General features: G+C 31.6%; 1 protein-coding gene across 2 annotated transcripts; it reads left to right on the top strand.

Moving 5' to 3' along the window:
* The first annotated feature begins 397 nt into the window (after positions 1 to 397).
* Positions 398 to 5,699, top strand: LOC141689748 (uncharacterized). Of its 2 annotated transcripts, none has more exons than XM_074494124.1 (7): positions 398 to 539; positions 614 to 675; positions 2,855 to 2,955; positions 3,475 to 3,620; positions 3,957 to 4,028; positions 5,174 to 5,281; positions 5,367 to 5,699. In XM_074494124.1, the coding sequence occupies exons 1-7, from the start codon at positions 449 to 451 to the stop codon at positions 5,540 to 5,542; spliced, it is 756 nt and encodes a 251-aa protein (XP_074350225.1). In that variant the 5' UTR covers positions 398 to 448; the 3' UTR covers positions 5,543 to 5,699. The 2 variants fall into 2 exon arrangements, with proteins under 2 accessions (XP_074350225.1, XP_074350224.1); XM_074494123.1 differs by having other exon boundaries at positions 399 to 539; positions 2,822 to 2,955.
* Positions 5,700 to 13,360: the final 7,661 nt, after the last annotated feature.

The raw sequence follows: 13,360 nt of genomic DNA, 5'->3' as shown, positions 1-13,360 counted from the left end.
TCTACTTCTACTGTTCTACTTCTATTGGAAGCAGGAAACAACCAAGTTCAGAAGATTATTAGACCGTATAAGCTCCTAATGGGGATAATTCACAAACTAAAACTTTACAAAACAGGACCTTATGTGCCTCATTTAAAGTCTTGCATCTCGTTGGACATTAGTATTAAAAAATTTGTATGATTGTCGGTTTTCTTGTAAAAAAAAAAACTAATCAGTTTAGGTACCGCTATCAATTAATAAATTAATTGGAAAAAATTTAATATAATTTAATAATAATATTTAATCTATTATCCTGATTTATAGTAAGACATATATTTTAAGAATAATTCGAACGTTTAATCTAATTAAAAACATTAAATTGCTAAAATAATTTTAATAATGGAATAATTTTAAACTAAAAAGACTTTCAGATATAAACAGAGAGGCACTAGCTGGTTCAAAACCCTAAATGATCTCAAGTGCCGGTAAATTACAAAATATGGACATAGCCCTCTTTTCTCCATCTTCACTCTTTGCTCAAGAGGATGATAGCTCTACAGGTCTCTATCTTTATACAAAACATTTATGTATAGTTTTTATAGTTTGTTTAGCTAATGTAATTTTTTGGTATCAGACGAAGAAAATGCTGAGGCCCAGCAGAAATTTGTTGAGAGAAATCATCAATTTCCTGGAATGGTTTGTTTCTTTAGCATCTTTTTAATTTTCTGTGTTTTATGGTGATTAATGGGTGTTTTTTCTTTTAGTTCTTGAAGTATGTAACGGGTTTTGATTTTGATACTTTGTTGACTAACATTGAAATTTGGTGTGTGGGTTTCTGATGTATTGCCTAAAAATTTAATCTTGATATTGGGTTTAGTTTATTACTTGGTTAGCCAGTTTAATTGATGGGTGCTTTTCGTTTTGGTTCTTGGTTGCTGTTGAGGGTTTTAACTCGAGTTTGGGAGATGTTTACTTGCGTTTCGTGTTTTGTTGTGAATTGGAGATAGGTATTTGGTTGATTTTAATTGAAATTTAGGGTGTGGGTGTGGATGTATTGATTAAAAAAATCAACTTTATCTTGGATTCAGTGTTTATTTCTTGTTAGCTTAGCTATTTTTAGTCAAAAGATATACAAATACGAGCCACTTGAGCATTTTTCCAACACCGGTTGGGTTAGAAATTAAGATAGCAGCCAAGTTAAGATGATAATCAAACTATGTTTGGGAGAGGTCTAGGTCTCAAGTTCGCACCATCCTACAGCTAAGATTCTCAAAAATATATTTGGATACCAAGGTTGAATATTGCTTAGACCATAGTCAACCCAACTTTAAAAGTATACTTTTACACCATTTTAGTGTAAATTTTCTCTCCAACCCAACTCTAAAACTTACAACATTTTAGTGTCACACTAAAGGTTCCACCAATTTTGGTGTCCCACCAAATTTTTAGAGGTTTTATTCCCAACATTGCCCTTATACTTCTTACCTACAACAAATTTGTTCCATATCTATCCAACCAACTTTAGTACTTTAATACTAACTTTTATATTTTAGCAATAAAATAATCTATTATGTAGTACAAGAATGGTGTAAAATTTAGTGTAGTGGGTTAGAGTGAAATTTGAATATAGTGTAATGTTTACACCAACTGGGTGTAAAAATCATACCAAAATAGTGTAATGGGTTGGAGATGCTCTTGTAAGACAGATTCAAAGTGATCCACTTTTTCTTTATGGTGCACCCAGTGTTGTTAAAGGCGCGCCGAGGCGCACGAGGCGCAGCGAGGCGCACTATTAGCGCATAGTTCTTACCGAGGCGCAGCGCCTATAATGATGCGCGCGCCTAGACCCCTGAGGCGCGAGGCGCAGCGAGGCGCAAAAAACAGTAAAAATAGTCAAAAACAGCCCTAAAACCCATACTTTTTAAAGCCTATAAGTGTTTAGAAATTCATGTTATCAATAATAACAAAAGTGAAGATATATCCTTACATATACATGAATATTCTACTTCTTTTCTACTCAGTAAAGCCGTGTGTATTATGTATATATATAGTTTAAATAAATAAATATACATATATATATTGGGTGTGTATACAAATATATATATATAGTGTATATTCTTACAGCTGTAGTGTTATACATACTAATATACCATGTATTTACTTGTTCTTTTGTGTTTCCGGCTACATACTACTATATATGTATGAATTTACACTGTAAAGGAGCAATGGCTACCGAAAAAAGTGATAGTAAAAAAATTAATCCAACATGGAAGTTCCTATAAGTTTCATATTCCTATTTGTGGTGTTTTTGCATAATTGTATAATAAATAATTTGTTTTCTAAATAAATTTTTTTCACTTCGATAAGGCGCGCGCCTCACCTCGCGCCTCATCGCCTAGGCTCCAAGGGACCCTAGCGCCTCGGTGCGCATCTCGCCTTTAATAACACTGGGTGCACCACACGCCTCCACCGAGGCTTGAAGCCTTGATCTCCTATTACTAAGAGGACGTGGTAAGCCATAGGCTAAGCCTTGCGGCTGATCCACATTTAATAATTCCAAAGTGGGATTTTAAGGGAGGGGGAATGTTAGATGAATATGATCCAATAAAACTCTTCTCCTAACATAGTAAGATTTTGCTAGAGCCAGTAACTTAACGCTTAATATACTTATCTTTGTTCATGGTATGGGTTTCTTTATGCATTCTTTCATCAAGTCAAAACATAAATTGAATCGGTAGAAATATATTATTTATTGCAATTCAAATTTAAAGGATGAGCCGTTTTGTGTATTTAGTTTATGTTACTAAGTAAGACCATTGCGTACTGTTTGGCCTATATGCAGGAGTTACTTATACGAGAATTTACTTTTCACCAGCTGAATGCTAATTTACTTTGGCCCGGATCATTTGCGTTCGCAGAATGGTTAGTTCAGCACAAGTCATGGATTGAAGGAAAGCGCATAATTGAATTAGGGAGGTATGTTATTTTTCCAGCACATATTTTGTATGTTGACAAAAGGTTTTATATATGTATCTTTCTCACTTAGAACATTATTGTATCTGCAATCACTAGTCAGTTGCTTCTACGCCAGTGCATCATTAACTCCTTTGACTTGTGCAAAAGTTTACTTAGATTATGCATCTATATCTTGGGCTAAACTATCATTAACAAGGAGTAAGATATGTCATGAGGCTCATATAGATGTCTCTGCTAATGATGCTCAGCATGATGAACAGTATTAATGAATCAATATATTCGACTAAAGCTTTGAAGTAACAGAACAAAATTTTGGAGTTAAGCTCTGTTGTATCGGAACAAACATAGTGCGCTTCTCATAAGAGCTGGTTACTATTAATCCAGATAATCTTCTTTTCTGAAATGTAATCCAGACCATTTTCAATTTTAATTTGTTATACTAGTCGTGCACAAACTATGGTTGGCTTAGCTTATTGTCGACTGTGTTAGTGATAAGAGATTGTTTTATGACAATGGCAGTGGCACCGGAGGTCTGGCAATCTTTCTTTGGAAGTTGTTTCAAATTGATATTACGACTTCAGATTATGATGATTCTGACATTGAAGAAAACATAGCTCATAATTGCAAGGTTAATGGGGTAATTCCTGTTCTTCCTCATATAAAGCGTGAGCACTTGTACCCCTATATTTCATACTTTTATCACTGTAAGTGATTTGAAAGATTAGTAACGGTTTATGGATGAGTCCTCTTGGGAGTAGTAACTAGATATTTAATGCAACGTGCGGTTTCATACATAATTTTATTTTGATATTCTTTCCCCACTCTCTGTCTTTGTATATGTGAGAATTTTTAGACTTTAGTATGTTTAAAATCTTAGATTGTTAACAGCATAGTTGTCAGGCTTTATCTAAGACACTTTTAATTATTTATTTGAAAATTTAAAATTTGCATTTTGTTTCCATTGGTTCTATTTTTTATTAGAAGTTATATTGAAATTTCAGATTCATGGGGTGATGCCTTTCCAACTGCTTATTCAGATTGGGACTTGGTGATTGCCAGTGATATTTTATTGTGTAAGCGGTTCTTCTCAAGTCTGCTTCTGAATTGCCATGAATGTTGTTTTTCATGCCGCCATTAAATGATATTAAAAAATGTTACTCGCACTTTGATTTTCATGCCGCCATTAAATTATATTAAAAATTTTGGGCCAACAAAAGTCAGATATCAAATTATTAGTTGTTTCCTAAAATTTAATCAGGAAATCACCCTGAACTTTTTGCAAGTGCCAACGCAATTGAACTACTAAATGCTGATCCTATACTTGCCAGTAATATACTTGCGGATAACAGAGGTAGACCATTCACTTTACTGTCATCATCTGTGTAAAGTGTATACATTAAAACAAGGTTATCACGGCGCCAAGTCGACCCTCGAAGCCTGAGTACCTTCGTGAAGACTAGTCGACAAGTCGTCCGACTAGTCGTAAAAAGTCGACAAAGTGTTCATTATACATATAATTACTAGATTTAATATATAATATATTTGAACACGTTAATTTTATAATTTAGATCAAAAGTAATAGAATAATTAGTTCAAAATAAGCATGGTACATCACAATTATGGTTATGAAGCCCCCAAGTCGGGCTACGAGACTCTTGGGTGACCTTCACGTCAACTAGTCGACAACAAGTCGGGCTTGAAGACTCTTGGCGCCTAAGTACCTTCGTGTCGACTAGTCGCTGACTAGTCGTCGACTAGTCGTCTTCGTGATAATAATGATTAAAAGATACTCAGGTCATATTAATGTATAGTTTAGATCATAAATGTTCTATGGTCTTCTTTATTGATTTTGACCCTGCATTGGAAAAATATTGATTACCAAAATGTGTCAGTTACATCGTTTGTCGAGATAATGTATTTACAAGAGCCGATTTTGGACAATTCTTTAAAACTTTAATCACAATCCTAATCCCTAATCTCTACTCCCTGTCATTGTGATGAATAGTATGTGAGAATTATTATATGATTTTCCTTTTTATGTTTTTACTGCGAAATTGATGCGGGATATCAAATTAAAAAGAATAGAGTCTAAGACCTGTCATCTTTGTGGAGTGTTTTCAACTTGCTATTATAACTCGCACTATGTGATGGTTGATTTCTATGAAATAGTGTTTCTGTAAAAAATCGCTGACTTGTATACTTGTGCTTGTTATTGCAGATGTTAAACAATACAACAACTTGATTAAAACTTTATCATTTCTGTTAAAAACGCGCACCTCGAATTTGGATGAACCAATTCAGAGGAGGAATGGCACAGAGAATGGTGGTATGTCTCACTAACTAGTTTGTCAGGTTAAAGAATTTATGATCTCGTGTAGGCATTGATTTGATTTCATATATCTGTCTGGCAGGCTATCCAGGAGTAGCTTGCTCTGCATTCTTGATGAGTTGGAGACGCAGAATTGGAAAAGAAGAAGAGTCAATTTTCTTCAATGGTTGTGAAAATGCTGGTCTGGGAGTGCAACATCTAGGATCACGTGTGTATTGTATAAAGCCTAGAGAAACAGATGCCAGTGGAACAGATTAATCTTGTTGATTTTGGTGTTTGTTCAAATGATATAATTTCACTTGAACTTTATAATTTCACAAATCTAAGTACTTTTAATTTCATACTTATGTACATGGCTGAATAGTATAATATTCCAAGTATGCATGAAACTTCAGGTTTAATGTTTTGACTGTTACTTGTGACATTTGATTTAAAAATAGTACCTTTCTCGGGGCTTTTCTTTCTGGTCCATGTCCTCGAGGACTTGGTTCTTTGTGACTCGTTTGATTTAAAATTGTTTTTATAGCTATGTGTGGGATTTTCTTATAATGAGAGATGGTCCAGAACTTACCTAGGACTAAAGGGGTGTATTTGATCTGGATTTTATAAGATTGAAAATTATTCATAAATTCTGAAAGATTATTGTTAATTTTAATTTTACGTTGATTTTGGCATAATTGATGGAAAATATCATAGATTTTTAATTTACAATTTTTCACAAATTCATTAAAATCTCATGTACTTACCTGAGATTTCTAGAGACAAAAAATACACTCAACTTATCAAATAAAAAACAATCCATAGACTTTTGAATGACTACAGGATTTTGATAATATTTTATAAAATTCAAATTGGATACCATCATATTTTGATAGATTTTTTAAAATTAAAATCAAATAAGTTCAGATTTTATGAACTTTTTAAAATCTAAATTTAATACTATCAAATTTTAATTCAAATTGAATATCTCTATAATTTCAGTAATCCTAAAATATACCCCTAAGGTAATCCTATGTAATAAATAATAATCTGTGTATAATTTTTTTTTATTATATAATATTTGACTTTTGTGCACATATTTTTAAGTTTTTTGACCGCATAATTAAAATAATGATTTTTAAAATTTTCTGTTTTTTGAATAAAAATATATAACTAAATTTTAATTTATAAAAGAATTAAAAATTATTATTTTTACAATGAGGTCAAAGGATTTAAAAATATATATGTACAAAAAATTCAAATAAAAAAGTATCACTTAAGAGGTTAATGCTTAAGAGGTTAATGCTTCTAAATACTTGTTCATGAGATACAAAATGTAAATACAAGAGTGTCCAAATGTAATTGCATGAAGAACTTACTATTGAAAGCCTTAAAAATATATTTGCTAATATTTAACCTAAGAATTTTTCTTATTATATATAAAGCCTTAAATTTAATTTTTTAGGCCTTCTAATTTAATAATATTTAATAACATATACTAAACACCTGCTATTTTTATAAAAATAAGATATAACAATGTAGTTTATATAATTATTACTAATAATAAAGCAATGATATTCTTTTTATCGTGATTGTAGTATATTCAAGCTTTCATAGACTTCGTGAAGACTAATATACAAGCCAGTTTTATACGTGCTGTCTATTGTCTCCTCTAATATTATTAGTTATACTCGGTGTTCTAAAAATTGGTCTAGGCGGCGGCCTATGTGGCGCCTAGGCGCTACGCGGTGGTAAAACACCCCGACTCGGACCTAGGCGGTGATTTAGGCGTTTTTTAAAAAATCGGGTCAAAATCGGGATTAGGCGGGCTAGGTGGTCAAAAATCGGTCCTAAGCGGTCTAGGCGGAAAATAATTAAAAAAAATATTTTTTTTACCTTTTAATAATTTAATTCATTAATTTCATAATTTCACACAATATCAAGTCAACTTCTAATATAAAGTATTGGTAATAAGTAACAAGTAATCAAATATATTTACTTTCGCACTTAAAATATAAAATTAACATATTATAATTAATTTAAAGTTGTGAATTAAAATATAGTTAATATTGTAAACTCAATAATTAGTACATAACGCAAGTCAAATGTGTAGATATTGTTTAATATCATTCTAATTTTTTTTTCAAACAAATATTTGACATATTGATTATTATATAATTATAAAAATTAAAAATAATTTTTATATTCTTCCGATTAATGTTCCGATTAATCGGTCCGATTAATCTCCGACTTGCCGATTAATCTCTCGAAGGTACCCTCACCGCCCTGGCACGCCTAGTGATTTCTGAAACACTGGTTATATTACCGTACATAAAAGTAGTAATTTTTTTTACTATAAACACTTTCTATGTGTATCCGAATTAGAGATGCATAAAAAGCCGGACCAAATTTGCCCGATCCGGTCAAAACCCGGTCAAGCCCGACCCGGGCTTAGGGTCTTGACGACCTCTATATTTTTAGGCAAAGCCCGATCCGGTTAAAAGCCCGGGGCTTCGGCCCGGCCCAGCCCGATTAAAAGCCTGATTAAAATCTGATTATTCTAATATATTTTCTTATATATTTATGAATTCACATTTACTATAAATATAAATAATACTTTAAACACATATATATTACATATTTGTGATTAATAATATTATTTATATACTTTATTGCATAAATAATGAAAGAAGATATAATAAATACATTATATATATTTGGATAATAATGATAAAATATATTATTCTATTTATTCGTTGCCGAACTTAAATATTTTCAACGAAGTAATGTTTTCATAAAATATTCCATGTAAACTAATACATTTTTATGATGATCTAGTTTCTAACATATGTAATCTTCAGAATCTCTAATAAAACTCGATCCAATTTAAATTAGAAAAAGACCGGCCTGATCCGATCCGATCCGATCCGGCCCGAAAAAAGCCCGGTTAGGCCCGCCTAAAGGACCCAAACCAGGCTCTGATATTTTCGGAAAGCCCGGCCCGACTGAAATCAAAGCCCGAAAAGCCCGGCCCGGTCAAAGTCCGGGATTTTTAAGGCCCGGTCAAAACCCGACCCGATGGATCTTTTGTGCATCTCTAATCGGAATATAAAATTTTGTGGCATCTGTCGTTCTTTATCTCTCTCCGTATATACAGTGTGTAAGTTTTCATGTTCTTGTCTTTTGCATCATCTCGATTGTAAAAAAACCCGGAAATAATTACACTCATGTTTACTTATTATATAATTAGTCGACAAAGCCGCGCTCCGCAACAGCCCTAACAAAAATTCTTAAAAAATTTAATAGGAAAATTATTTAAGAAAACATGAACTATAATAAAAAAAATAATTATTCATAATTATTGCTCATTTTTTGTCACGCTTTATTAGGCCGACACATGTTATAATATACATAACATAAGAAAATGGCGTACATTTTTCTTCGTGATACCAGTTTATATCACGTGTTCATAAGTCGATAATAATCGTACTAATTATGATGTTTTGTTAGGCTCACACCTGTTGTAATAAAAAAAGATTAGTTAGATAAATTCTAATATAAACTAATATTATAATTTAAATAAAAATTAGTTTGAGCCGCTCTCCCGTCAAACACAATAATATTAAAATTTTATTATGATTTAGGTAAAATTTAGTTTGAGATGCTCTACAATCAAGAATCTAAATATTTTTAATTCTACATAAAATTTTAAATAAAATTGACTTCTAAATATTTATTATCTTCGCTACTAATTCGAATAAATAAATTCTAAACATGATTGACTTCTAAATATTTATTATCTTCCTATTAATTCGAATGAACAAATTCTAAATAGGATTGACTGTAAAATATTTATTATTTTCCCTATTAATTTGAATAAACAAATTCTAAATATGTTTGACTTCTAAATATTTATTAAAATTTTATTATGATTTAGGTAAAATTTAGTGTGAGCCGCCCTACCGTCAAAAATCTAAATATTTTTAATTCTACATAAAATTTTAAATAAAATTGACTTCTAAATATTTATTATCTTCCCTACTAATTCGAATAAATAAATTCTAAATATGATTGACTTCTAAATATTTATTATCTTCCTATTAATTCGAATTAACAAATTCTAAATAGGATTGACTGCAAAATATTTATTATTTTCCCTATTAATTTGTATAAACAAATTCTAAATATGATTGACTTCTAAATATTTATTATCTTCCCTATTAATTCGAATTAACAAATCCTAAATAGGATTGACTTCTAAATATTTATTACGTTCCTTATTAATTTGAAAGTATATAAAAAAATTATTTTTATTGAATTAAAATAGAGAAACTCTAGAAAAATATATAAATAACTTCTAAATGTTTATTATTTTCCCTAGTAATTCGAATAAACAAATGCTAAATAGGAGTGACTTTGTAAATATTTATAATCTTCCCTATTATTTCGAATAAACAAATTCTATATAGGATTGACTTTTAAAAATTTATTACATTCCCTATTAATTCGAATGTATATAAGGAAATTTAATTTTATTGAAATAAAATAGAGGAGCTCTAGAAAATAGATAAATAATTTTTGGACGATTTTGGAGCTCCCGGGGGTTTTCCTTTATATAAATTAAGATAATTCGAACAAACAAATGCTAAATAGGATTGACTTTGTAAATATTTATAATCTTCCCTATTATTTCGAATAAACAAATTCTATATAGGATTGACTTCTAAAAAATTATTACTTTCCTTATTAATTCGAATGTATATAAGAAAATTTAATTTTATTGAAATAAAATAGAGGAGCTCTAGAAAAATAGATAAATAATTTTCAGACAATTTTGGAGTTCCCGAAGGTTTTCCTTTATATATATTAAGATGTAGTATGCCGTATAGATTTGGTGCACGTGTGAAATTATGATATTCGAACACCGCAAATATAAAAACACACAATATTTTTCATTATAATCATCATCATTATATATTAATATAAAGAGAACACACGGGAGGTTAGATGATGAAAGGCATATGTTATAGCCTATTTGTTTATTCGAGGATTTAACTCAACTCAAATAAGAATGTAATAAGTAAATAGTGGATCTATCGTCAGAGAGATCTCACAAAGTAACATCTGTCAAAGGGTTAAGAAACATTATTCATCTACAGACTTGAAGACTTAATTCACTGGAAGAAGCTCAAGAAATTGATCAAGCCTCAGTGATATAAATCAAGATTGTGGATTTAATCAAGTGACAGAGATCTCGTCAGGGTATCAATTTATTACAAGAATTTAGTCTGAAGAAAATCAAGAGTATCAAGGTCAAGGCTTGAAGAAACGTCACGGAAGTTAGTCACTCATGAACCGGAAAGTACATCGAGTGTCAACATTGAAGTGGTGGAATTGATTCATAATTGACAGTAATTTTCAGAAGATTTTCAGAAGAATGGTTGCTGCTCAAGATTAGTATTAATTCTCTATTAATTAATTAAGTCATATAATTTAATTAAGAAAATAAATTATATCTGCAAAGATTAATTTATTGATTAATTGAATTAAATGATTAATTAATTCAGAATTAATATTAAGGATTTTCAGAATTTTTATTAGATTAAAATCTATTAATAATTCAGTAAGACAATATGATTTGAACTACTATGACAATCGGTATGACAATTGATAGTCATACCGAAAGTCTTGCTAGTTCATTCTGATTGTCTTACTAGCTATTGGGATTGTCTTGCTAGTTCAAAAGGATAGTCTCACCGAAAGTCCTACCAGTTCAAATGGATTGTCATGCCAGTTCATTTGATTGTCTTGCCGAAAGTCTTGCTGATTCAACTGGATTGTTTTGTTTACTTAAACAACAGAAAGCAGATCATTTTTCAACAGAACACACAAGTCAAGAACACAGCAGAAAGAAAAGTAAAAACATTTCATTTTTCATCTGCTTTATTCAAGATCAAAATTCTAGATTGTAAAGTTAAAATCCAAACCACTAGAATTATTTATCTTGTTCTTGTGTAACAATCTAGCGGATCAAAATCCCTAGAACTTAATCTCAAATCGCATTTAGCATTTGATTCTAATTATTGCAAAAATAGAAAAAGTTCATGTCGAATTTATTCTAGATTTGTAATAATTGATTTGAGATTAATCCCTTGTAACAGATACCGTTGTTGTAACACCTTTCAAGTTTAATAAAAGTTTTATTTAACTTGAATTTTGTTTCACCTTTTTATTCCGCATTTTATTCGATTAAACGGTATAGTTTGTATTCAACCCCCCTTCTACAAACATATTGGGAGCTAACAATTGGTATCAGAGCCTTCTGATTAACGTACAAATCAAGATCCTAGACTTTTATGTTTCTTTCACTCCTTGAATTTTTTATTCACTCAAAAATTCATAATGACTACACAAAAAGTTGGAACCGTTAAAATTCCACTATTCGATAAAGAAAATTATGTTATGTGGAAGAAGAATATGCTATTGTTTTTACAAGTTGCAAATTCCAAATACATGAAAGTGTTAAAGAAGGGTCCTAAAATTCCGATTGTTATTGAATCAGAGGTAATAGAAAATGATGTGGTGATTACCAAAGTAAGAACTTATGTGAAAGATCCTGAGGATTTTTCTCCTGCTGAAAAAGAAGAAGCCTCCCTGGATGCTAGCCTTCAATTAATTTTAGTAGATTCCCTTGATCCCTTGATGAATAGACATGTGATGAATTGTAAAGATTCCAAACATATCTGGGAAACTATTGAGGTTATTAATGAAGGCACAGAGGAAGTTAGGGATAACAAGTTAGAAATCCTAACCTCTGAGTATGCATACTTTAAATCCAATCCAGGAGAAGGAATCACTGAAGTGTTTGAGAGGTACAATGCATTGATCAACAACCTGAATATTAATGGTAAATACTATTCTATCAGGGAGGTCAACAAAAAGTTCCTTTTAACACTGCCAACTCATCTCGAACATAGAATTACTGCCATAAGAGAAGCAAGAGATCTGAGTGAGATTTCTTTGAAAAGGCTCTATGGTGTGTTAAAGACTTATGAGTTGGAGCAGATTCAGCAGAAGGAAGTTTACGGGAAAGGAAGAGTGGTCAGCACGTCTACTGCTCTAGTAGCTGAAGATCAACAACGTCAACAATCTCAACAGTCAGAAAGAATGGTACAGTCTTCCAAGGTTGAAGAAAATGTGATAGTAGCAGAATTTGATCCTCCTACTACAAATGAATCAGGAGATGATTTTTATTCCTTGGAAGAACTGGAGCAATTGGAGGATGAGTCAATGGCCCTGATTGTCAAAAGATTCTCAAATGTCAGATTCAAAAGGAATCCCAAGTTTAAGTACAAGTCCAACTACAACAGATTCCAGAAAGGTGGATCTTCATCCTCTAACACCAGCAGTGGTGGGTACAAAACATGGATGGTTGATCGAAGCACCATTCGATGCTTCAACTGCAATGAGTTGGGACACTTTGCCACAGAATGCAGGAAGCCAAAACAAGTTAGGAAGAACTCTTACGATTCTAATCAGAAGAGTAAATCTCAAAGGGCTTACCTGGCAAAGGGAAGAAGCTGGGATGATACTGACAGTGAAGATGAAGAAGTTGGGAATCTTGCTCTCATGGCTAGTGATGCAAACACCTCATCGTCAAGAAAAGAGGTAAAATTTACTGATGCTGAATTAGTTTATCATCTAGGAGGTTCCTTAGATTGTGCTCGTCGTGATAATGAATTGTTAAATCAACAAATCAAAGACCTTGAGAAAGAGGTCAATGAATTAAGACTTGTGCACATTAATCAAGATAAATTAAAAGAACAAGTATCTTTTTTGGAGAATAGAGTTGACTGTTATAGACAACTTGAAACTATTCTCAAAGACAAGATCACCAGTCTTGAGGCTAAGGTTAAAGCTTACTTTAATTCTTGTTCGAAGTCCAAAGAGTTTTACAATAAGCAAGCTGTTAATCAAACATCTGGAATAGGTGATGATTACAATGCTGCTATTGGAAAATTAGGCATAAACTCCCCTCCTCATGTCTGTGCTAAAGGCAGGGAAGTACCACATGTGCTTAAGGGTGTTGATGAACCC

This window comes from Apium graveolens, chromosome 10 (assembly GCF_009905375.1).
Source record: "Apium graveolens cultivar Ventura chromosome 10, ASM990537v1, whole genome shotgun sequence".
Lineage (NCBI taxonomy): Eukaryota > Viridiplantae > Streptophyta > Magnoliopsida > Apiales > Apiaceae > Apium > Apium graveolens.
This window is presented reverse-complemented; position numbering and strand designations above follow the sequence as displayed.

Excerpts from the sequence above, each read along its gene's own strand:
- LOC141689748 (XM_074494123.1), top strand. The coding sequence starts at position 449 with ATGATCTCAAGTGCCGGTAAATTACAAAATATGGACATAGCCCTCTTT. Across the intron at positions 540-613 it reads AGAGGATGATAGCTCTACAG|ACGAAGAAAATGCTGAGGCC; the intron begins GTCTCTATCTTT and ends TTTTGGTATCAG. Across the intron at positions 5,282-5,366 it reads GAATGGCACAGAGAATGGTG|GCTATCCAGGAGTAGCTTGC; the intron begins GTATGTCTCACT and ends TCTGTCTGGCAG.